This window comes from Myotis daubentonii, chromosome 18 (genome assembly GCF_963259705.1).
Source record: "Myotis daubentonii chromosome 18, mMyoDau2.1, whole genome shotgun sequence".
Classification (NCBI taxonomy): Eukaryota; Metazoa; Chordata; class Mammalia; order Chiroptera; family Vespertilionidae; genus Myotis; species Myotis daubentonii.
The window spans coordinates 3,210,967-3,235,897 of NC_081857.1; the positions used below are offsets into that span (position 1 = coordinate 3,210,967).

The following is a 24,931-nucleotide window of genomic DNA, read 5'->3' on the forward strand; positions in this document are numbered from 1 at the left end:
CAGGAAAGCAGAGTAGCCGCGGCATCAATATGATCTAGGGCAGCGGCCGCCAGCCTTTTGGACCTCACGGACCACTGGCTGGCGACCACCGGCTGATCAGGGAACACCTTTCCCTCCAGAGAGGGAAGTGGACTTGGCTTGGGACTTTCTCACCTCTTCCACGTTTGTTCACTTATTCCTTCATTCAGTCATGTGACGGGTATCTGCTGCTTCCTGCTTGCCCCTCCTTGTGCTCAGTGGCCCTTGGGAATCTACAAATGACACATGGTGTCTCTTCATTCATTCAAGAAATATTTATTAAGGTCCTACTTTGTGCCAGAAGGTGCTGGGCATATAGTAATGAAATACAAACAAACAAAAAGCAAGAAATGTATCAGCCTGTTTAAGTCACATAAAACTAACAAAAGCAAAAGGTTGAAACAAGTGTTGTAACCAAATGGCTAGATGGCTAGAGGGAGCGGTAGGTGGCTAGTGTGGAAAAGCAAGCACAGGACAATGTGAACCATAGAATCTAGGTGGTATTTACTGTAAACTCTTCCAACTCTGTTTGAAAATTTATGAGATAAAATATTGTGGGAAAAGTGATAGGAATGATAAGGAAGGTAGGTTTTTGGGCGAAGTTCACGGAGGACATGGCATTGTTTTATCTAGCTCTTCTTCCTCTCAGCTACTTAATATCCCCTTAGCTGTGGGTCAGTCAGGTTCAAAATTCCCGCAGGCCGATCCTGGACTTTAAACACCTCTGCAGAAGTCCTTGAAGACTGTCAGATGTCTAGAGGAGGAAAGACTGGGGAGAAGCTGACTCACAAATGAGCACAAACGCACTCACCCCACAGCCATTTGGGATGGCACCTCCTTCTAGCTAACCTCAAGAATGGAAAGAACTTTTATGTTTTCTAATACCCTTGATTTTCTTTAGTATTTTTCCCCCAACATGTTTCTGAATTTAAGGAAATGTATTATTTTAAAAGAGGATGCTATTGACTTAAGTCCTCTCACTGTAGGACCCTATCAGCTCACTGGTCCGATCCCAGAATCACTGGGGCAGAGGCTGGAAATTACTTGTGTAGGCTGTCCCCGTGGCCCCAACAAAAGTTCCCTTTCCAGTCTGGGGGTGGGGGTAGGGGGGTGAGGGAGCCACATGCTAACCTGACAAGCTCAGGGAGGCCTGCATGCCGGCCTTGCAAATGCAGAGACCTAAAGTCACCACAAAGGATGGTCTGAAATTAAACTTTAACTAAAAGCAGTTATTGTGGGTAGTTACAGCCTAGGCAGGTATCTTCCCTGACAAGGGCAACCTTTACCTTAACTGAGCCTATTGTATTTTTGCACCTGTGATAACATATCCTTGAAATGTTTGGGTAACTTGTAAGTACTCTTTTTCCAGACCCCTCAGGGCCATCCTAATGTGCTTGGACACCAGGACAGGGACCACAAATTCCTTCATTGTCATTGATATCATGTTAACTAGAGGCCCCTGCACGAATTCGTTCACGGGTCGTTCACAGGTTGGGTCCGGCTGGCCCACCCTGACGGGGCTGGATTAGGCTGGGCCGGTGAGGGAGAGGGGCCACAGGAGGTTGGGGCCGCAGTTATCATCACAGTGACTGGTCGCTTGCCTTTTATATATATAGATTGTTGATAGTTAACTATCCTGCACCCACCTAAGTATGTGTCTATCATTTTACTTTTTCTCCAATCCCAGGGGTTTCCCCCACTTTGCTTTCTCCTGCCTTTCTAATCTAGAAAATAGATGAAAAAAAAAGCCATTTTCTGGAGCATTCTCTCAATTCATTGAGGTTCTGCTTCCCAGCAGTTGTCCACAGTTTGGCTCAAATAAACTTACAAAAATTCTTTACATGTTTGAATGTTTTTATGTTAACAAGTTTCAGCCTTTTTCTCTTCAAACACTTACAGCCAGTGGTCGCCAACCTTTCGGACCTCACGGACCACCAGTGGTCTGCGGACCACCGGTTGGCGACCGCTGGAGACTGTGCCAGGCACTACTGTCAGAACTTCAAATACAATAACTCACAGCTCACAGCAGTCCTGGGATGTACCCGCCATCATTGCTCCCATTCAGCAGATCACCGAGGCTGCGGACGGATTGCTCCTAAATGCAGAAACCGGCTCCGGAAGTGCAGGCGGCGGCGGAGCCCAAGGCGGCTAACTGCCTTTCTCGCCCCGGAAGGCCCATCTCTGAAAAAACAGTTCCGTTAAAGCTATTAATGGTCAGCAGGGCATTAATTATTATATTCATGTTCGCACTAACCATGACTCCGCAGGAACTTCGGATTTCAAACTGTGGTTTGAAAGGGCGCTGCTGTTAGGAGGGAGCGTACCCCTTCTCCAGGGAGTCGCTCGTTAAGGAGGATGGTGTTGGGGGTTTCCGAGAGAGGAAAAGTTTCAAACCAGGGGCTGACGTTATTTTGGCCAACGGGAGGGGAAAGAACATTCTAATTTTTGGAAAGCGCGTTTTGAGCCTGGATAAAATGACATTAACTCTTTGTTTCTTCTTAATTTTCCAAGCTTGTTCTAATTTCGCTCCCAAACCTTGGGGCAATCCCTCCAGGATCTGGCCCCCCTTTCAGCCTCTTATCCCTTTGCAAAGAGCTGGCGGCATCTCTAATTAAAGGCCCTGGTCGCGGGGGAGGGGTTAGCCGCCGGGACGGAAGGCGGTCGGCTCGCACCCTCCCGCGCCCGCGGGCGGCGGCCGGCTGGAGGGCGGGGCCGGGGGCGGGGCCAGACGCCCGCCGCCGCCGCCCGGGCGAATCGCAGCGCGTCGGCCGCCGGATTGGAGCAGCGGCATCACGCCGCCCGCCGCCGGGGATGTAAGGGCGCCGCGTGCGCACAGGCAGCACTCGCTCCTCCGGGACCGCAGCCCACACCGGATCCGAGCGGCTGGCGGCGGCGGCCTCCCGGGCGGCAGCGGGGCGGAGGGAGCCGGGCGCGGCGGGCGGGGAGCGAGGCGCGTGCGTCCGCGCGCACAGGCCGCGGGGGAGGGCGGCGCGAGCCATGGCCGGGGACAGCGAGCAGACCCTGCAGCACCAGCAGCCCAACGGCGGCGGGCCCTTCCTGATCGGCGTCAGCGGGGGCACGGCCAGCGGCAAGGTACGTGGGTCCGTGCTCCTGCCTCCCGGGCCGGCGCGGCGCCCGTGGGCAGCGGCCGCGGGCGTTTCAGCTGCTGCAGCACCACGTGGCCCGCGCGCCTCGCTGCTGGCGGCGCTCCAGCTCCGTCTCCGGCGCGGACTCGGGGCGTGGCCGGGTGGCGGGCAGGTACCGGGTGGTCGAGGATTGGGGGTGTCGGCCACCCCCGCGGGGTCCTTTTCCCGGCGCCGCTCGCTCGTGGCACGGGTCCTGTGGGGGAGGGGCGGCGGCGGCGGATGCTATTGTTTTGCAAGTCCGCTCGCTGTTGGGGACCGGGCTCGGAGTGGGGTCCCCCGCGAGCCCCCAGTGCATCCCTTTCCCGGCCTCTCGTGGACGTGCGCCCAGCCGCGCCGCCCGTGCCGAAGGCGGAGCGATGGGACCCGACCCGAGGCTGCGAGAGTGCGCGGGGCGCGTCCCGGGGAGGGAGCCCCGCTTGGGCTGGGATTGCAGGGCTTTTCGGGTAAAATCCTGAGCCACAGAGATGCGGTGACACCAGTGAGGTGGGAGCAGTCGGGCTCCCCTTCTTCGTGGCCGAGAGGAGACGTGGCCGGCTTCCATGGGAAAGTTCCCTGGCGCCCTGCTGCCTGCGGCGTGCGCGCTGGGACCCTCGGAGAGGCCCTCCCGCGGGTGCCGTGTCCTCGGGAGCCCGCTCTCCTGTGTTACCCGCGGGGAGAGCCCGGGGACGCTTGCCTCCTAAGCTGCCGCTGCGGGTGGGCGAGGCGAGTCCTCCCAGATGTTTCTTTCTTTCCTCCCCTAATGCCCGTCAGGCGGCCGCTGCTTCCCCTGCCGCTCAGCCACCTCCGTCCCACCTGGTTCGGAGCAGGGCTCCCCGCGGCGCCGGCCAGAGGGGCCCCCAGCGGAGCGAGCTGGGAGCGGCCGGCGCCATGAGAAGCCACCACTCGGCTTTCGTCCCGGAGCCACTCGCCGGGACCCCTCCATTTTGGCTCCACGTTTTCCCTCCGGGTCGGGGCAGCGTTGGCGCACGGGGCCCGCGGGCTTACTTCTGAGGAGATTGGTCTGGTGCCCAGCTCCCAGGGCTAGGCACCTGCCCGCTTGGGGTCCCTGAAGTTTGTGCCGCATTTGCCCCGGCTGGATGCACTTCTGAAACATGTTCCCTCTTTGCTAGTGAAGCGCTCTTACTAGTCATTCAAGCAAAACCGGATTCCCGCTCCTTCAGGAGGCTCGGAGGCTCGACCTGATTCTTAGAATGGTTTTTCCATAGCGCATTCCTGTTCCTGGGACCTTCCCAGCGCGCCCAGCATGGTGCCTGCCCTGTAATTGGACCTGGATGCTGACTGAGGGCCAGTCCTCTTGGGGGAGGAGGCTGAAGCAGGCAGGGGGGTGCAGCGTTTAGAAGCAAAATGACCTTGGTCATCCTCTAGTCTAAATAATTCAGTCACTGTAGAGTGGGAACAGGTCCTAGGGCATGAAATGACTCCCTTCTCCTGGGTTTCTCAGTCATCACCGGTCGCATTGATGATCTAAGTACGCAAACTGTCAAGTGGGAGGGAGCGGAGAGCTATGGGGGGGGCTAGGGGGGTGGTTACCCACTGTCCCGAATTCCAATCAAGGAGGACAATTGTAGAAACTCCCAAGAAAGGGTCTGTTTTCAAAGCCTGTTTACATTTTGGCATTGATAAGTACTTTGTCATTGTTTAAGATGGTTTCATAAATTTTTTTTTTAGTCCAAAGGAGCATTCTACTTCTCCGATTCCATATTGTCGCCCCCTTGTTGTAGGTATGCTTTTATTACAGTCCTTACTGCCTTTCCTTCAATGAATCCCAATTTCCTCTTTTTTAAAAATCCTCACCCAAGGATATTTTTCCATTGATTTTTAGAGAGTGGAAGAGAGAGGGAAAGACACAGAGAGAGAAACATTGATGTGAGAGAAACACACATCGATTGGTTGGTTGCACAGCCTACAACCAAGCTACGTGCCCTTTACCAGAATCGAACCCGGGACCCTTCGGTCTGCAGGCTGATGCTCTATCCACTGAGCCAAACCGGCTAAGGCTCAGTTTTCTTTTCTTTACTAATCTTGGTCAACATCAACAAACTCGACCATTTTTAGAAGTCTCGGGCCTGAGCATTGTAGTGCTGGGGGTCTGGAAGCAAGATTGATATTCCACCCCCGGTTATTTTGTTACAGATGCACCTGTTAAACGAATTTGGGAGAAGGCAGAGGGCCTAAGAGCATCATCAGAAATGACAACTGGAGCCCTGGCTGGGTAGATCAGTTGGTTAGAGCATGGTGCCGATAGGCCAAGGTTGTGGGTTCGATCCCTGGTTAGGGCACATACAAGAATCGACCAATGAATGCATAAATGAGTGGAACAAAAAACCGAAGTGTGTGTGTGTTTTTCCCTCTCCCTTTCTCTTTAAAATCAATTTTTAAAAATGTCGCCTTGAGCCCAGCTGGTGTGGCTCAGTGGTTGAGCATTGACCTATGAACCAGGAGGTCACAGTACGATTCCCGGTCAGGGCACATGCCTGGGTTGCAGGCTCGATCCCCAGTAAGGGGTGTGCAGGAGGCAGCCAGTCAGTGATTTTCTCTCATCATTGATGTTCCTATCTTTCTCCTCTAAAATCAGTAAAAATGTATTTTTTAAAAATGTCACCTTGAGAGGTGGAAGGAAGCCCGGAGCCTCTGGAGCCCAGCGCTTAGTTGCATCACTTGGAGAGGGAAAGTGTGTTCAGGCCTGTATGTGGTGGCCCATCCGGGCCAGCCCGGTGCTGCCGGTTCCTGCTCCCATCTTGTTTAAGAAGAATTGGCCCCGGCGTTTGGAGAGGCTGCAGGCTGGTTTCCGAGGTTGGCTGGACCGGCAGTGGAAATGTGGAAATGCAACTGTTCTCCCTCCTCCTCCCATAAGAAAGCCAACTCCCTGGCCATCTCTCTGGACTCTTAATGTGTCTCAATATTGTGGCTGCCCTGGGCACGAGTATTTTATCTCAGACTAAGTTATTTTGGTTTGGAGAAGGCAAATACTGAGTGCCCGCGCCACAGATCACACTTCCTAGTTTGTTTTGTAAATGACGAAGTAGAACTTTCAAGGAAGCTTTGCTAGGCTGACTTGGCCCATCACTGTGGGAATCGCATGTTAACATTGTGGGTTGAAAAAGTCACTCTGATCCATGTGAAAAATCAGATTCTTGTACCTCTCCCAGGTAGAGGTCTGGAGAGAGAGCAAGAAGTAACATTGGAAGGGAAAAAAATTTAAAAAAAAAAAGTTTAAATCAGATTTCTTTGCCTGTATCTCCTCTCCTGTTCACTTTTTAAAAAATATATTTTTATTGATTTCAGAGAAAAAGTTTGAGGGAGAGAAAAATAGAAACATCAATGATGAGAGAGGATCATTGATTGGCTGCCTCCTGCATGCCCCCTACTGGGGATCAAGCCCACAACCTGGGCATGTGCCCTTGACCAAAATCGAACCCAGGGCCCTTGAGTCCACAACCCGGACGCTCTATCCCCCGAGCCAAACCTGCTAAGACTTTCCTATTCAGTTTTGCTGCCGTTGCCCTGGTGACTGCACGGTCTGTGGCCAGCTTGGTCCACCAAGGTCTTCCTGGGCTCAGGTCTGGCTGTCACCGGGCTTCCTGGAAACCTCTGTGACTCGCCGTGGCCTGGACTGCAGCGTGAACCAGCGCAGCACACATCCCCGGGCCCCCAAAAGTGGCCCCAGACTTTATTTTTCCGACTCTCGCCTCCCGCGCCAGCGGCACACAGGCGTGTGGGAGCTGCTTCCAGCTCTGCCACCTGGACCCCTCTTTGGAAGGGCCCCGAAACCTTTCAGGCCTCAGTTCTGTGGACACTTCCTCTGGGAACTCTGTTATCGGTTTCCTTAATCAAACTCTTTTCTGTCTAATGCTTCCATAGACTTCCCCCATTTTGCCTTTTACTAAAGCGACTCGCCCACTGTGGTAGAAAATTCTGAGTGTTGCTGTAGCTAGTTTGGTTCAGTGGATAGAGCATCAGCCTGTGGACTGAAGGGTCCCAGGTTCAATTGCAGTCAAAGACATATGCCAGGTGGCAGCTGATCAACGATTCTCTCTCATCATTGATGTTTCTCTCCCTTCCCCTTCCTCTCTGAAGTCAATAAAAATATATTAAAAAAAAAAAAAAGAGAAACATTGAAGAAAGAACCCGCCATTGTTACACCCACATCTGGGTGTCGCTGTTTACATTGCTTTGTTGAGCCTATATCGTCATAAGCTTTTTAGCAAGAATATGTGGAGCACCTCTGTTTCATGGTCAAGACAGGATCAGAGGCCATGGATACTGACAACAGATCGATCTGTTTCATTCGGTCTTTTTCCGAGGTTACATCTACTGCCGCGTCTTGATTTATAAGCGAAACCTAGACAACCTATAAGAATGTGTTTTGTAGTTTATGTAGGAAGAATATAGAAAACATGGCTGTTATTTTCGGTGAAGAAAGTCAATTTTGTACAGTTTATGTCAACATAAATAAAATGTGAATTTGTTTAAAAGAAAAAAAAAAGGAAGTTCTGAGTGTCCTGTTTCTGCCTCATGGCCCTGCAGAGTATTTGTTGAACGGAGTGAGGTGGACCATAGTTTATAGTTACCCTTTTATTTCTTCATTCACAAGATTATTTGAATTAGGATTTCAAGCCACAGGTGGGACCTTATTTAACAGCATTCACATTGCACTGGCTCAGTGACAGCCCCCGCACCCTGGCTGGTTGCTCAGTGGTTAGAGCGCCGGGCCCTCAGACCACGGGTCTCGGGTTTGATTCCCAGTCATGGATCTCGGTTTCCCAGCACCAGTAGGGGCGCGTACAGGAGGCACCCCATCACTGTGTCTGATGTTTGATGTTTCTCTCCCCGCCCCTCCCTTCCGCTCTCTGGAAATCAATGGACGGAATACCCTGGGTGAGGACTGAAAAGGAAAGCCGCCCGGCCCCAGCCCAGGGACACTGCTGTTTGGAGCCTTGGCGCCGCGTGGCGTGCGCTGAGCGGGGCCTTGCTGAAGGAGCGCTCCTGTGGACGCTGCTCTGTGTCCGGGGGAGGCGGGACGTAAGGAAATAGGGGGGGAGGGCTCAGCGGTGTTGGAACCCCGTTTACCATCAAGCAGCTGCGTTATGAAGGCGTTTGTCTCTTCCTTTTGAAGTCGGCCTGGTGTCTTTGCTGTTGATGAATGACATTGGAAGATAAGGCTCAGAGGACGAGTGACCTGAGGTCACTTAGCTACTAAGTGGTAGAACTTGGAGTGGAGTCCCGACTTTTCCTTTACTGAGCTTTCCCCACCAGCAGCGGCGTCCTCAGAGGTGTTTTTAGGGAGGTTGGTCTCTCGGTGAGTAACACAGATCACGGGGGACAGTGCAGTCCCTCTGTCCCCTCTGAGCTGTGCACCCCCAGGAGTCAGCATCTGCTCTGGGGCATCTGTCTGGGAGGCCTCTGCTCTGGGACATCCTGCTCCAGATGTGCGGCCGTGGCTCCCACACCCCTGTTCCTGGAACTCAGCTGCCACCCGTCTGGCCAGACCACTCAGCCCACACCCTCCTATCAGGGGCTCCCAGGAGCAGCAGTGGGCTGGGCCTTCTGTTTCCTCAGCTGGCACCGTGACTTTCCACCGCCCCCATCACTGCCCAGGCCATCCAGCCCTGGTTTGCAGTGGCCCTGCCACTCTCCCCGGGTCTCCGGGCTCTCTGTGCCAGCCACACCCCTGCAGGGCACGCCACACTGTCCCCGGCCCAAGGATCTTACACTAGCTGTTTGCTGGGCCTGAAATTGCCTGGTTCGCCGCGTCAGCGGCTGACGGAGCCTGTGGGTTGAGGACCAGCCAGCCGCCTTTCCCGCCGTGCTGGCCCCACCGCAGCGGGTCTCCCGTGGTTTCCGGCCCTCGCTGCGCTCACCTGGCTCCACCCAGGGCCTAGTGTTTGCTTTGGCCTTCGGCCCGATGCGGCTCCTTGTGTAATTGGGCTTTTCTGAGCTCCCCGATGGAGACAGATTGTGCTGGGAATTTCACTGCTGATCGCCTTTTTGCCAGTGGGCTCTGAGACGGTGCTGTTGACTGCTCACGATCTCCAAGGCCTTTTAGAGACGAGTCTTAATTTTTCTTTAATTTAAATTCTTTATTGTTTAAAGTATTACATGAGTCTCCTTTTCCCCCCCATTGACCTCTCTCTGGCCACTCCCACCCCCCAGCACATGCCCCGTGCCCCGGTCTGTGTGTCTGTGTACATTGGCTATGCTCATATGCATGCATACAAGTCCTTTGGTTGATCTCTTACCCCCTCACCTCCAGCCTTCCCTCATAGATTGGACAGTCTCTTTGATGCTTTTACTAGTTTGTCTCTGGTTCTATTTTTGTTCATCAGTTTATATTGTTCATGAGTCTTAATTAAAAACCAAAATTAGTTACTGATTTTGAGAGAGAGAAAGAGAGACATCGATTTGTTCAATTTTTTAGATTAGTAAAATAGGTTGGAGGGTGTATTCTTTCTAATAGTTTATTGATTTTTTTAAATTTAAATTTTTTTAGAGAGAGAGGAAAGGAGAGAGAGAGAAACATCTATGTGAGAGAGCAACATCGATCGGCTGCCTCCTGCATGCCCATACTGGGGATCGAGCCTGCAACCCAGGCCTGTGCTTTTGACTGGGAATTGAACTGGCAACCTCCTGGTACACAGGATGGTACTCAACCAAGTGAGCCACACCGGCCAGGGCAACCCTTTAATTCTTACAAAACTATTTTTTATTTGTGACTAAAACACATTTTATATATTTTTTATTTTTTTTGGTAAGAACGTTTTATTTTTAAAAATCTTGTTTTATATACGGGATTTATGGATCTTGGATTTTTTTTTTTTAATATATTTTATTGATTTTTTTACAGAGAGGAAGGGAGAGAGATAGAGAGTTAGAAACATTGATGAGAGAGAAACATCGATCAGCTGCCTCCTGCACAGCTCCTACTGGGGATATGCCCGCAACCCAGGTACATGCCCTTCACAGGAATCGAACCTGGGACCTTTCAGTCCTTTCAGTCCGCAGGCCGACGCTCTATCCGCTGAGCCAAACCAGTTTCAGCTTGGATGGTATTGGTGATAATCATCTTGGAGATAATGCAAGCCTCAAGGCTTGGTTCTGTGTTGTTAGTCTTTTGAATCTTGATTTAATGACCATCATGTTTGAAGAAGTTATCCTCTGAAAAGATCCAACAAGAAACGCATCATTTGCATGAGGGTGGCAGTGGCTTTTGTTAAAAAATGAGCCAGAAAATGTTTATTTTCCGTTGCCCATCAATTGTTTTTGCAAACCAAGGTGCTTCATTTATAGTTTTTTACGTAATGTATTCCAAACCCATTGAAAGCCTCATTTGGAATGTGTTGCAAGGTTTTATAAGTTTCTGTTTGCGAGTTTTATAGGTGCAATATAGTGTTTGGCAACAAAGTTGCTTAACAGTGGCAACATTTTGAAGTATCTTTGTAGCAGATAGTTTGAGCATTTAGCTTTAAGACATGTAGCCCTGCCGGTGGGACTGGGTTGGAGTGTCGTCCTGTGTACCGAAAGGTTGTGTGGGTTTGATTCCCTCCCCGTCAGGGCACCATCTAGGTTGCCAGTTGGGTCCCTGGTTGGGGCGCGTACAGTGTCTGTCTTGTCTCTCTCTCCCCCCCTCTCTCTTTCCCCCTTTCTCTCTCTCTCTCAAATCAGTAAAAACATAATCTCAGATGAGGATTAAAAAATAATTTTAATACGTATTTTCTTTCAATCCTACATAAAGCATCAAGTGAGAACTTTATTTTTCAAAGTAAAAAATTTCCAAGTGAACAACTAGCGGCAAAGTTTACATGAAAAGAAAAAGAAAAAGACAGCTTTTTCTCAAAGACAGAATAAAGGTGTTAACAGTGTCGGGTGTTGCTGAAAAGTCCTGGTCCGCATTCAGTGCACGCGCATGAGGAGTTAGTCTGACATGACCGCTCATGCAGAGAAAGCCCAGGTATTATAGTCGTGAAGGCACCATCAACAGACTCTTTAGCACAATCAGTGGGCAGTGTGAACCGTAGCGGCCCGGGGCTCTGGGGCTTCCGGAGCAGCAGTCTGATTCTGCATCGCTCTGAAGTGAGTTGCACATGCCTCGAGAATTCGGAATGGTGATTGCTTTGACACCCGGCTGTTAAAAATGATCTTCCGATAGGATCGTGTGTGTTTGTTTTAAAGCATTTGCTTCCACACGGCTACTCCCTAGGACAATGGTTGGCAAACTGCGGCTTGCGAGCCACAGGCGGCTCTTTGGCCCCTCGAGTGTGGCTCTTCCACAAAATACCGACTTCTGCGCATGAGCCACAAAGTTTCAATCGCACTGTACGTGCGCACCCGCACGTGGTATTTTGTGGAAGAGCCACACTCAAGAGGCCAAAGAGCCGCCTGCGGCTCGCCAGCTGCAGTTTGCTGACCACGGCCCTAGGAAACTGCAGGAAAAGTGTCAGGATGCTGTGACCTCGTGCTTCCTGGAGTACCTTCGTCCAGCAGGGTGACTGTGGTCCCTCCGCCGCAGCCTGCAGGACGGGCCACCCCTCCTCTTGCTGTCCTGGGCGTCCCCATGCTTACTTCACAGTGTTAGTGGCGGAAGCGCCGTCACCCACCCTTTTTGTGACTTGTGGCATGTTACTGTAGGGCTTTTTTTTTTTTAATGTTTTTATTGATTTCAGAGAGGACCGGAGAGGGAGGGAAACATCAATGACGAGAGAGAATCATCGATCAGCTGCCTCCTGCATGCCTCCCACTGGGGATCGAGCCCAGAACCCGGGCATGTGTCCTGACCAGGAATCGAACCATGATCTCCTGGTTCATGGGTCAAGACTCAACCACTGAGCCACACTGGCCAGGGCACTGTCGGGCTTTTATAAGAATTTTGCGTGGAATGTCTGGTGGAAGCATAAGAATTCTGTGGGTGAAGTAGGGCTGTGCCTGATGGCTTTCATCATCCGTAAGTGCTGGCTGGTCGGGCCTTTGGCTTTTTTCTCCATGGGCTGCGGGCGGTTTTGTCGCATCTTGGCAGTCATTGTGTGTGCTCTTGCCCATATGGAAGTTCAGGGCTCTGCGGATGGCGCTGGGTTGCTCCCGCCCCATAGCGGAGGGTCAGGGCGGTAGTCTCTCAGGATGGAGAGAGCTGTAGTAGATGGGGGTGCTGGAGTGCCAACCCGTGATTCTGGACCGGGGTCTTCAAACACGTTTGTAACCATAAGATGCAAAGGAAGTTTTGGTTGAGAAAATGCTTTATCTTGTGGCATATTTTCCTCTCTTTTTTTTCTTTTTTCTTGTTTCTATCGCATATTTTGACATCAATTTTTTTCATCCTGAGTAAAGAGTGGCAGACTATGTGATTTTTGATATATTGTAAACATTAACATTTGATAATAATAACTTCCATTTTTTTCAATGGACCTGGTAGGCTCTAAGCACCGTAATAATTTCACTTATTGTCACCCATTTAAACGTGGATGAGTAAGCTCTCACTTGATTCAGAAAAGTTCATTTTCCCTGTTTTCTCCTCGAGACCCTATTTCAAGGTCACGTCCCCCACAATGTTCATGTCACTCATTTGGATGCCAGCGGTCCTGGATCAGCCTGCCAGCCTGTGCAGCGAGTCTGTGCACTGGGACGGCTCGGTTTCCTGTCCTGTTCTCTTGAGCCTCTTTAGTGTTTGGGTCTTTTGAATGCGTCACTGGTGGGGCATAAACTAACCCAAACAAGGTGCATTCTGGTAAGTCATTAATACGGAGGCGGACTAAGGTCGTTGGGTTGTGTGGAGAGAAACCCGGAGAAGCGCTGTGGACACAGGCAGAGGGCAGTGGGCGGCCTTCTGTTACATCAGTCACTCCGTTTTCACCTCTCATGTTGTTTATCAGGACCTGGTGTGGTTTTTTATATGTTTTTATTACTGATTTTAAAAAGAGAGGAAAAGAAAGGAATAGAGAGAGAGAAACAATGATGAGAGAGAAACATCGTTGATACATAATCCATTGGCTGCCTCCTGCACGCCCCCCACTGGGGATGGAGCTGCCACCTGGGCGTGTGCCCTGACTGTCAGTTGTACCAGAGACCTCTTAGTGCCTGGGCCGACCGACCGACCCTCAACCATTGACCCACACCAGCCAGGCGGGACCGGATGTATTTTATGGAGTAGCCAGCTTGCCCCTGGTTCCTTTTTTGCTGAAAGCAGAAAACTGGAAACCTTGTAAAGGATGTGTTAGTCACTGTCCCCCATGTTGTAGCATCAGCGCTAGTATTTTAGTCACCCCTTTGTGCGGCCACTGGCTTAGGTACCTTGGGCCCTAGCCTCACTGTGCCCGTTTCTGACTGGGTATCTGTTTAGTCGTCTCTGGAAGGGGTTCCTCTCAGCCCTTACACTTCATAATTCTGGAACTGGCCGGGAGTAGCCTGTAGTTTCTCAGTATGGCTCGCACACACCAAGTACTTCGTGAATCCTCGGTTCCAGTCCTGCTCCGTGCGGTTGGCCTTTGTCATCTGGTGGGTTCTGAAAGACTGGCACCCTGCCTCCCCCGGCCTGCATGCCCCTCCCCTGGATGCCAGCGGGCTTCTTGGGGCCGGGACCCCGAGTGCGTGTCTCTGCTGTGTGGCTGCCACATCGGAGCAGAACTCCCCGCCTGGGGCCCTGCTAGTTTGGTCTGTCCCCTCTGCAGGCTGAGCTCGGCCTGTGTCCTCGCTGTTGGCTGAGGCTAACACCTGTCTGAGAAGTGTGTCTCTTCCAGAAGTGCTCACCGGTTAGCCGCGGAGCGAGGACCTTCTCTCACTCCTTGACGTCTCTCAAGGATGCACTGCTTCTTTGCTCGGACCTTTTCCAGTTCTCGGCGCTTCTGCCTGTTGCTTTGGCTCTGGCTGGGACCTCCTCTTGGGGTCCCTTGCCCTGGTAGCACTGCTGGCACCGTGCCAGCCACAGAGGTCGCGTGGGTGTAGTGCCAGGCGGATCGGGCGCCTGTTAATGGTGCATTAACAAAACGCCGCCCAGCCGGTGTGGCGCAGTTGGTTGGGCGTCGTCCCCTTCGATTTCCAGTCAGAGCGTCTGCCCGGGTGTGGGCTTGATCCCCGGGCGCGGCGAGCGGAGGCCGCCTGTCCACGTAGGAGAAACATCTCACACTGCTTCTCTCGCTCGCTCTGAAAACCCATAAATGGTTCTTTAGGATAATAACAAGCCAAGGGGAGAGAAACTTGGAGATCTGGCTGCCACACTGTTACGCGGTGCTGCCTCTGTGGCTGAACTAAATGCTTGTTGCTGGGAACTGACCCTCCGCTCGGGATGGGAGGAGAGTTGATCTTTTAACCAAAGCCAGGCTCTTCCCTGTCTCCAGGGAGGTGGACCCGGCACCTTCAGAGCAGAACTGTCCGCGCTTCCCAGACTTGCCTGGGTCTGTGTGTCTGCCGCTCGCTCGGAGCCGGGACTGGAGGAGCCGGGACTGGAGTCGGCAGGTGCTGAGCAGAACTGCGGCCGCGAGATGGGGGCTCAGGTCCTGAGCCCCGTGTGGCTGCGGGAACCGGCCTTCTCCTTAGTGAACCGGTGACTCACAGGACAAAGGCACTTCCGGTGCCTCATCCCAAACACTGGGGTGGTGAGCGGCCCTCGTGCCCCCAGCGCGGGCTGTGATGGCAGGTGTCTGCCAACGAAGCAGCGACACCTTTACCCTCTCGGGGGTTTATGGGAGGCCTGCCTGCCCGCCTGCCCGTCCGCGCGGCTCTCAGGTTGGCGCTGCCAGCAGGTGTGGGCCTGGCCTTGGTCTCGGCGGGTTTCTGAGGCGCGTTTCCGTGCCTGGCATGTTGGTTGTCTCCAGAATTTCTCCAAAGTCCAGTTTGGTGAGTAGATTGGCGAAGGGCGAGGGCATCCCCTGGGGACCCGGCCGTTCTGTTTTGCCAGAAACCTGCTCTTGGGATGAGTCTGTGTTGGAACCAGGGAGGCAGTCAGCGAAGCTTCTGGAAGGAAGTGCAGGCTTGAGCCCTGGCCTCGGAGGATGGAGGACGAGGCCAGGAGACGCCCCTGAGAAGAGGACCCATGCTGGGCGGGGCATGTGGTGTTCCCGAGGAATGGAGGTTGTGGTGTCTCCCTCGGGCCTGATGGAAGGAAACACACCTGGTTTGTTCCGAAAAGGCTCTCGCTGTCAGTGCAGGGGGCACCTCGGTCGTCTTGCCGTCCACTCTCACCAGGCACGTGGGCCTGGCGTCCAGGCACGGCCACACGGCGGCCACGAGCACCAGCGAGGCCCCGCGCCCCGTCCCCAGAGCTCCAGGAGCTGCCGCCCTCGGCCTGGGAGCAAGGCCACAGCCCCACCCGTAAGTACTAGAGTCATGGGTTCTCAGTAAGTACTAGAGTCACGGGTTCCTTACAAGGATCCGGCCTCTGCTCACTGCCGGGGCTGCTCCGCGGGAGCCCAGGGCCTGCAGGGCCTGGCCACGGGCCATGTTGAGCGAATGTCCGCTAAACTGAACTGGCCGCTCTCCCGCAGCAGCCCCTCCGGTGACCTCTGACCCCAGGGTCCAGGGTCCTACAAGGCAGCTCCGCCCGCATCCCTAGCCTCCTGCTTAGACAGGACCTCGGCTGCCGCTTGGAGGTGTGACAGGTGTGGTGGTGCGGGCCGCGCTGTTGGAGGGCAGGAGGACTTGGAAAGAGTTCAGGGCTGTGGTGTGGCTTTGGTGAAGTCACCAATAATCCCCGTCCCCTTATCTGATTGCAACATTGACCTTGACCATCTCCTTGGGCGGCTTTCCCCGAGGGCACCACCCTGGCTTCCTCTGCTCCCTCACTGGTCTCGCTCGGTCCCCGCCTGCGACTGAGGCCGCGGACGCTCCTTGGTCACTGGCTCTCCCTGCACGTTGTCCCCCGTGTGACACCGGCTCCAGGTTATTTCCTGCTGATTTTGCCAGCCAGACCTCCCTCACAGGGGCCCTCCCTCACAGCATCCTCCACATCGCTGCCGCCCCTGCCCCTGCCTGTGGGCTTTAAAAAATGCAGCTTTGGTCACCCTGCCACTCCCCTCAAATTCCTTAGTGGCTGCAGCCTCTGCCTGGCCTCCCCCCCAGGCACTCCCACGTGCCTCGCGCCAGCTCGGCTCTGAGCACACAGGCGGGGCTTCTGGGACGGCCTGTGCTTGGCGACGTGACCGCTGTCTCGTCTCCGAGGTCTCTACAGTTTAGTCCTCGGGGCGATGAGCTTGCAGCCAGCGCTCCCTGCTCTCTGGGGAGAGGGGAGTTAGGGTCCCACTCCCGTCCCCTTCACTTTGGGGTTCCAGCTGTGAGGCAGAACGTGCCCTGAGAGTTCCTGAGGGGTGCCGGGGGCTGTCCCGGCCTGAGACCGCAGCGGAGCAGCTGCGAAGCCACCCCGGCCCAGGGAGGGTGGGACCGGTGGTGTCTGGGATGTTATGTAACGTCCCTCGGGGGTTCCCACGCAGCCCCTGGGAACGTAACCTTTGGTTTCTCAGTTGCCTCTGGGACCTGACGCCCCAGGAACGGGCCGGTGGTTAAATCCCGTCACCAGCCCCACCTGCACAGCTGCCACAAGGCCTTGGTGGTGGGCTGTGTCCCCACCCCCTCTCTTAGTGGTTCACTGCACATTGCTAACTCAGCCTTTTACCAGACTTTTAGAAAGCTGTATTTTCCTGGTTTTTGTCCCCACCGCCCCCACTCGGCGCTCCGTCTCTGCTGGTCCATAGACAGTGCCTCACTTTATTGCAGTCCTCAGCGTCCTCCTCTCCTCGTTCTCCTGCAGCCCCCCCCCCCCCCCGGAGAACACAGTGGGGAAGATTTTAACGGGGTCTGCGGGTGTGCTTAATGCCTGCTGGGCACCTGCACACGGGGCACTGGGAAGAGGAGGACGGACCGGGTGGGGGTGACCTTGCCACTTGGCAGCCCCAGTGCAGCGTGTTTGTGGGGCGATGTTTTCCTCCCTCTTTTGCACTGTCCTACCGTGGAGGGCTGGGCACTTGTCACCTGAAGGAACGGACATGGGTGTTCTCTGGGACAACACACATGGGGATGGGAGGGCGCAGCAGCCCGTCCGCGGCTCCCCAGAGGCAGCGGCCTCGGGGAGGCTGGGGGCAGTGCGGCGGGCTTTCGGAATTCCTTCCCTGGCGCCTGTTCGGGCGCTGCCTGAGCCTCCGCGCCTCCTGTTTGAGAGCAGCTCAGGGTGTACGCGCTCCGCCCGAAGGCACCTGGCGGGCGTGGCCCTGCTTCCACACATGGATGAGTGACTTCCCAGGGTCGCATTTCCGTCAAGGGCCCCCGGAACCTCTGTCAGCAGAATCGCGGCCCCCGGGTTTCCCGACGTCTGCACGCGCAGGCCGGGGCGCTGTGTCTCTTGGAACCTGCGTTGGGTGGCGGCTGGAAGCCACTGTGTCCGAGATGGCAGGTGGAGGCAGGGCCACCTGTGGTGGAGGACGTGGAGGTCCCAGGCCAGCGGGGGGTGGGAACAGGAGGGGGTCATCTTGCCCCGGGCGGCAGGGCGCCGGGCAGAGGCGCGTGGTAGGCATGGACATGCTGAGTCTGCTCTCGCTCACCTCGCGTTTCCTTTTTTTATGAATATGTTTTTATTGATTTCAGGGAGGAAGGGGGAGAGAGAGATAGAAACATCAATGACAGAGAATAATGGATCGGCTGCCTCCTGTATGCCCCCTACTGGGGATCAGGGAATCGAACCTGGGACCTCCTGGTGCCTGGGACGATGCTCATCCACTGAGCCACGCCTCCCGGGCACCATCACCTGTGAAGGGGGAGGTGTCTGTGGCACCGGGGATGGAGAGAATAACATGTGGAAAGACTCTGGGCATGGACATGTGCCCCAGCGTGGGAGGGTTAGGGTGAGGTGTTCCGACAGCGCGGTGCGTGTGATGTAAGGTGCACCGCATTACAGGGGATGCTGACCCCAAGGCTCAGGGTCCGCCTCTTCCCCGAGCTCACGGCGTGCGGACGGCGGGCCACACAGAGCTTCTCTTTGAAACCTGGTTTCTGAGCTGACTGGGGCCCATCGAAGCGGTCGGCAGCTCAGTGCCTGGGTGCATCTGCTGCATTGAGTGTCTGTGTCGAGCCTAGAACTTGGCATTTTAGGTGTTGCGTGAGTTTTGTTTGTTGTCTTTAATTTTCCCCTAAGCTTTAAAGGCTTTGAACTTAAAAATATAAACCCTTTTAACACTCCACGCTTGGTTCTTAGCCGCCATTCCCATGTGTGCATCCTGCACTGGCCGAGGGGCTCAGTAAGGGAGTGAGGGGTTGGTGAGGGAGCGAGGAGGTGGTTGTTTACTCGGCCGGGTGGTGATTAACTGTTAACCTCCCGAACTCCAGCTCTGGCTCATCTTGTGGGAGCTGGAGCACGTTAACGGATAAATGAACTAGAGGGCAGTGCCACTTAGAAACCGGTGCCACTGCCGTGGCCACTGCAGGTGTCAGCGGGGACCAGTATTTAGAGCCTGAGGACTGAGGCTCTGTGGGGACGCAGCCCTCCCGGGCGCTGGGACGGTCTTTAACGTTTGGGGACGCGCAGACGCAGCCGAGACTGGGAAGGCGGCCCCACGCACCCTGGCTTCGTTCTCTGCACAGAGAGTGTTCAGGGCTGACAGTAACGAGCTCTCGGCGCCTGCTCTCCGTGCTCTGAGGGCACCCACCGCGTGGGAGGGGTGGTGCGCCTCCCCGTCCACGGTAGGCATCCATGGTAGGCGAAGGCTCAGGCCAGTGCCTTCCCCGGGCGCACACCGCAGCGGGCGGGCAGTGCTGAGCCTGTTCTCTGTGGGTCCTTGTCTCCATGAGCTGCTGAGCACGTCCAGGTGGTGGGCAGGCGGTGTCCCTGGTACCGGCACATACAGATGAGTCAGGCCGTGGCAGAGGACAGACGGCTGGTGTCGGGATGACGGTGCAGTGAGTGAGTCGCACGCATGGCTCAGGGTGCAGAGCGTGGCGGCGACACCCACAGGAGCCGTAACTGCTGGGGGGGAGGGGGAGGCAGGCACTGGGAGTGCCCGCTTCAGGTGGAGGGTAGCAGGAGTCGGCCAGATTGGAAAGGGGTGGGGACACGGGGTGGCATTGCAGATGGAACCGCAGGGCTGGGAACAGCATGTGTGCTCACCCCAAGGTGAGCGAGAGGCAGGAGCAGCAGGTCAGGCCACGGCCCCGTGTGCCAAGAGGTGTTGGAGTGGCGGCCGGTGGCCACTGGGCACCACCTGTTCCTCAGCTGCTGCCCTGCTGGCGCTGGCTGTCCTCCGGCCTCCTGTCCCCCCGCGCCTGCTTTGCCTGAGCTGCCCATGTTGTCCTCCCGCACTAACTGGCCAGATGCCCTCTGTCCCCAGGCGCGGGGTCCATTCACCCGAGTCGCTGAGGCAGGTGCGGGCCCAGCTCCGGGTCTTGGCCTCTGGAATCAGCCCTCTGAGAACGGAGGAAGGTGGGTTAGTGGGAGGACTGGAGAAGGGTTGGTCTCTCCAGGCTGGCAGAGAAGCCCGAGTTAGGGTCCCAGGTGGGCGTGAGGCGCCGCTGGCTTCCATTGAGTGTTCCGGCCACTGCAAGGTGCGTGCAAGGATAAAGACGTGTAAGGCCCGTTTACTTCCATCCTGAGGTGCGAGAGCCTGGTCCTGTTTCAGGGGAGGTAGTGGAGGCTCAGGGGCCTAGGTGACCTGTCCACGGTGCTCGCTCCGCCAATGAGGGATGGAACCAAGGATTCGCCGGTGGCCTGTCGCGCTTCCCGCATGCCGGTGCCTCCTGCGCGTCGGGGGATCTGTCGGTGCTGCCCTGGTGCCGGGGGAGAGCGGCTGCGGTTCCCGTCTGCGCCCTGGCAGCCTTGCCTACATCAGCTCCTTGGCTGGCAGGTGGATGAGGGAGCAGCCAGCTGCTCTCATAGGCCTGGAGCTTGTCCCTGGAGAGCGTGGCCAAGTCCAGGGAGGTTCTGCCAGGCCCTGCAGCACAAGTGTCCGGACATGTCGCAGAATCTGCTGAGTCAGCAGCTCTGAATCCTGTGCTGAGGTTACAGGTGGTCACTACCTCTGCCTGGTGCCCAGCCCTCAGCCGGGGAGGCCCAGCTGCAGGAGGGTCCAGAGACGGTGGCAGGTGTGCCCGGGCAGTGTTCCTCCTTCCTTATCTCCCAGATGCTCACAGTGAGCAGGCCAGGCGCCCTCCCTGCAGATGCATCCCCGATGGGGCCCGGGTGCCCCGAGTACCAGGCACCAGCTCGTTCGGGGCTGCGAGGGCCGAGGCTGTTTGAATCCCATCTTCCAAGGCCTCAGGGGCTTTGTGAGAAAAGAGAGTGTCTGAAGGGCAGGACACACCACGGCTCAGATGGTCTGGGTTGGCCCGTCGGGGTCGGTCCGCTCCTGCCAGACTGCTTTCCGTTGCTGACAACATGTTTAACCGCCGTATGTTTTGAAGAATGGAAAAGATGAGACGGTTCCCCGAGTGGAGACCAGAGGACACAGGGTGTGTGCTGGGAGACTGATGATACCTGCATGGAGCCAGGCTCTCCGAGGGGCCATCCTCCCGCCTCCCCTGGCCACCGAGAGTGGCAGCTGACACAGTGGACGCCCCCGGGTTTTCTGGAGAGGAGCCCCTGGAGTCCAGAGCTGGCATCTTCCTCCCGGTAGCAGGCTCCTTCCCCACCCCTGGTTGCTGTCTGATTGGTTGGCCAGCTTGTCCCACGGCCCCAGCTCTCAGTCAGTCAGTCACCTGTCCCGGGCCCAGGGCTGTGAACCTGGCCTGCACCTCGGGCCTGACAGCTCCTATACCAGGACCAATGGCCCACCTCCGGCCGCCCAGGGCTGCGGCCTCCCGGCCCCGGCTCCTCTGTGGGCTGCTGGGTGGAGCCCAGGCACTAGCCTGCATGGGTCATGGCACCGTCACATGTTCTGTGGGACAGACCCCCTCATGGACTTTCCCCGGCACCTGCCCGTTCCTGACTCCATGCCGGCCGGGCACGCTGCAGGGCGCTTGTGATGGGCACCTCCGCCCCTGTCTGCGGGCTGTGCGGGCCGCCTGCCGTTCTGGGTCCCCGTATTCTTTTCTCCACCGTGTCCCGCTTCCCTGGGCTGTCGTGAGCCTCCACACCACCACTGCCGAGCTGCCTTTTCCCTGTTGAAGTCTTCCCGCTGTCGCTGAAAGGAGAGGGCCCGCCCTCAGATCCGGCTGCCCTGCCATCATGCGTCGTGTCGTGTCTTACAGCCCCTTCTCAGTCTTACCTGACATCTCACTTTCCCTCCCTCGGGATTGTTGGGGTCCTGGGATCGTGGTGATAAACCAAGATCTGGACTAAGTCACAGGACCCGCCTCCTTCCTCCCACCTCACCAGGTGGAAGCAGGGGCTGGAAACTGCTTTTTGTTTTAAAAAAAGAAGAAAGAAACTTGGTAAATAGAATTTGTGTCTATAGCAGTAAAATGAACTGCGGCGGTTTATGGAATGCTGAGCACATGTCCCAGGAGGGGATCCCGACCGGCGCCCTACAGGCAAAGAAGCTGGGTCTGGAGGTCCCGGCCACGTCTGGATTCGAACCCGGACCCGTGCACCGGGAGCCTGTCTCCTGCTCGGTGCCGCCCTGCCTCCAGGGGAGCGTGTGCCACCTTCCCGATGTCACTGGCGGTTTCCGTAAATCGTGTCCCTACTGTCAGCGAGCTGGCGGAGGATGGAGGGTGGCCCTGGGAGGCAGAGCTCTCGTCCGTTTTCATTCATCAACGCGCCCTCCCCAAGGCCTTTGCTTGTGGAAGAGAAAGTCCTCTCGTCAGCCCTGGTAGCAACCCTCGCTGGGACCTCGGTGCCCGCAGGCGTGTCCCTCATTCTCCGTTTCCTTCCTTCCTTTGAGGAGTCTCTCGGCCTTCGCCTGAGCTCCGAGGGGCCCTTCCTGCAGCGCCACAATCACTCCTCGAAGAGCGGCGGCCTCCACGTCGAGGCCAGGACCTCGGTGGGGCTGCCGTCTGCCCCATGCCCGGTGCTCCCTCGGTGCACCTCCTGATGGCGGATTCGGGCGCCTGGAGCCTGAGGCCCCTGCAGCCTGCGTCCGGCCCGGCTCGGTCGGGTGGCCCCTTTCAGTAGCAGCACTTGGGAAAACGCCATTCCAGGGAGAAGACTGGAACCTCCAGGCAGCCCTTGCTCTGTAGGAGCGGCGAGTGCATGGACCTGAGAGCACGGCCGCTCTTCCTTCGCTGCCCGCATGGCAGGGCCGGGCACTGGCCGCCCTCAGAGCCGCCAGCGGGTGCACCTGCAGCTCATAGTCCCGTGTCGGTGCAGAATGGCCTGGAAGGGCCACACCTTTAAATGACGGCAAACCCGCCCGCAGGGACACTCACCATTGTTCCCGCGGCCCTCTCACTGGGAGCGTGGAGGAAGAGCTGCTTAGATTTGTGGGTGAAAATACAGAGCAGAAGGAGGGCCTGTGAGTGAGGCTCTCCCTGTAGAACGAGCAAAGCCTGATTTAAACCAGGGACCTTGACAGGCAGTCGGCTGCAGAGAGGCCTAAGCAGTGGGCGCCTTCCTCCCGGCAGCCCTCCTTAGGACGCGAGTTCTTTTTGTGTCTGGTTCTCAACTGTCCGCCAGACCTGGAGCGTGGGAAGCGGGTAAGGACGTGCGAGCCTGTGGGCTCGAGGGAGGAGCGTGCTGCTTGCCAAGGGCTGTCTTCGCAGGGCTGCCCTGCTGGGTGCAGGCGTCAGGTGTGCCGTGGTCTGCTCCGCCGGGGGTCCTGAGCGGTGGGCCCTGAGCGCTGTGCGTGCCTGAGGGCTCCCGGGGACGCACAGGACTCACTTGGACTGGTTTTCCACCTGAATCTGAGCTGCAGCGGCCCTGTCCTCTCTGTCTTCTAGACGGGTGTCTATTTGACCTGCAGCCCGGGGTAAATGGGCATTAGGCCCTATGCTGGGGACCTGGTCCTCACTCGTTTGAATGGAAAACTGTCGGGTGGCCACGTATTTGTAGGGACATGTCGTAGGGTGTTTTGTAAAGAAGGAAACATTCTTTTCAAGCCAGGGCCTCTGTGGAGGTAAATGAGAAGCCGTCATTGGAGCCAGATGCTAAGAGAGCCAGCTCGGCATTAGTGTTGGACTTGACCTCCGTGTGGCGGAGCCTGAATAACCCCCGCAGGTTGATCTGGGAGCGCAGGTGCAGTAAGCTCCGGCGTGCAGGCGGGCGGCTCTGTGGGAGGACGCGCTCTCCGAGATGTCTGTGGGCAGCATGCGAGGTGTGGGTCAGTTACGTGGTGCTTTGTTCCCCGTGGCAGTCACCTGGCGTGTGTTACAAAAATGTCATGTCGTTTACTTTTTAATATTTCCTGCCTTATACTTCCCACAACCGGGGAAGTGACCCACACATCGGGGTCCTGGGCCTGCCACCTGTTTTTGTGCATTCTTTGGCTTTCGTCTCGGTCAGACTCAGTGCCAAATGGGAATAGGAAACCACAGAATATTTCCACCCCAGCCGAGTGCGCCCTGCCCATGGTGACGAGCGCGGCCTTCCTTCCGGCGCCGCTCCTTAGGACTGCGAATAGACTGATGGAAAAACAAATAACATTTCACAAACACGCCACCCTATTATTTTTGCAGGTATCAGTAACGTGTATGGGGTTGGACCTCTTTCTGCTTGAGCCTTGTTTTGGTGTATAAAAAATAATTAGAGTAGTATAAAGAAGAAAAACATATATATACATATATATGTATTATTGATTTCAGAGAGGAAGGGAAAGGGGGAGAGAGATGTAAACATCAGTGATGAGAGAGAATCATTGATTGGCTGCCTCCTGCATGCGCCCCCACTGGGGACCAAGCCTGCAACTGAGGCATGTGCCCTGACCAGGAATTGAGCTGTTAACCTCCTGGTTCATAGGTCAGTGCTCAACCACTGAGCCACACTGGCCGGGCTCACTTATACTTTCTTTACCCAGACCTAACTGTTGTCAAAACTGCGCTATTTCTTTTTGAACTTTAATATATATACATCCATGGAACTTACTTTGTGTTTTGGACAGAATTGAGGAAAAAAAGTTTTGTGTTTTAGTTTTTTAAACTTCATGCATCTGAGCGTCTTCCTATGTTACCAGATACCTTGGCCAGCATGACCTGGCAGCGGTGTAAGGTTTCGTGTGCGAGGTGCCAAGATGTGTGTGGCCAGTCCCACCGCCGTCCTGGCCGACCAGGCAGGTTCTCATCGGCTCTGCCTGGATGGACGTCTGCGTCGGTTATTTTATTCCTTTTATTACTTCACTGGAATAACCGCCAGAACTGGACTGACTGGTTAAAAGGATGCACATTTTTATAGTCTTGCCTAATTGTGGCAGAATCCTTGGGGCTTGCTGCTGGGACAGCGGGTTCCTGGCTCCGCCAGCTGCTGGGTGGTCAGAGCTGGTTGTTCCTTGCTTTGTTGGGGTGGCAGGGGCCTGGGGGGGGGCGGGTTGCTGTTCTTTCCTCACTGCGGCCTTTTAATCTACTCCTGTTTGTCGTCCTTTTAATCTACTCCTGTTTGTGGTGTAGAAGGACCTGTATCGTATTGTCTTTTCTAACCTCACTCCCACTGAGAAAAGCCAGCCCTGCCTGTCCGCTCCATTTCAGTAGGAAATTTCAAACGCAGTGCCCACCCGAGAAGACAGCCTGGGGACCCGAGAGGACCCGTGACAAAGCCTGGGGGCGGGGGCGGGGGGGCTCGTGGCTGACCAGCAGCCTGCGCCATCAGCGGGACAGGCTTCCCGCAGCTCTCAGTTCTGGGGAGGAGAAGGCCAAGCTGAGTGCTTGCCGACTCCGCGGCGAGGCCTCACCCTCCTGCATCGCTGCCTCCCCAGCCTCCGCAGCTGAGACCTGGGGTGCTG

General features: G+C 55.8%; 1 protein-coding gene and 2 long non-coding RNA genes across 4 annotated transcripts in view; 2 read left to right on the forward strand and 1 right to left on the reverse strand.

The window, feature by feature from the left end:
- Window positions 1-24,931, forward strand: part of LOC132220664 (uncharacterized) — a 747,794-nt gene that overhangs the window by 348,867 nt on the left and 373,996 nt on the right. The window lies entirely within an intron of this gene.
- Window positions 279-2,723, reverse strand: LOC132220913 (uncharacterized). The gene is made up of 2 exons (XR_009449889.1): window positions 2,036-2,723; window positions 279-787 (listed from the first exon to the last, which is right to left on the reverse strand). It is a non-coding gene; the product is annotated as an uncharacterized LOC132220913 (long non-coding RNA).
- Window positions 2,872-24,931, forward strand: part of UCK2 (uridine-cytidine kinase 2) — a 45,521-nt gene continuing 23,461 nt past the window's right edge. For both annotated transcript variants that reach the window (XR_009449888.1, XM_059674596.1), the window contains exon 1: window positions 2,872-3,111. Coding sequence is in view for 1 of the 2 variants with exons in the window: in XM_059674596.1 (XP_059530579.1) it covers window positions 3,016-3,111 (96 nt within the window). In the remaining variant the exon portion in view is untranslated. The remainder of the gene's footprint in view (window positions 3,112-24,931) is intronic.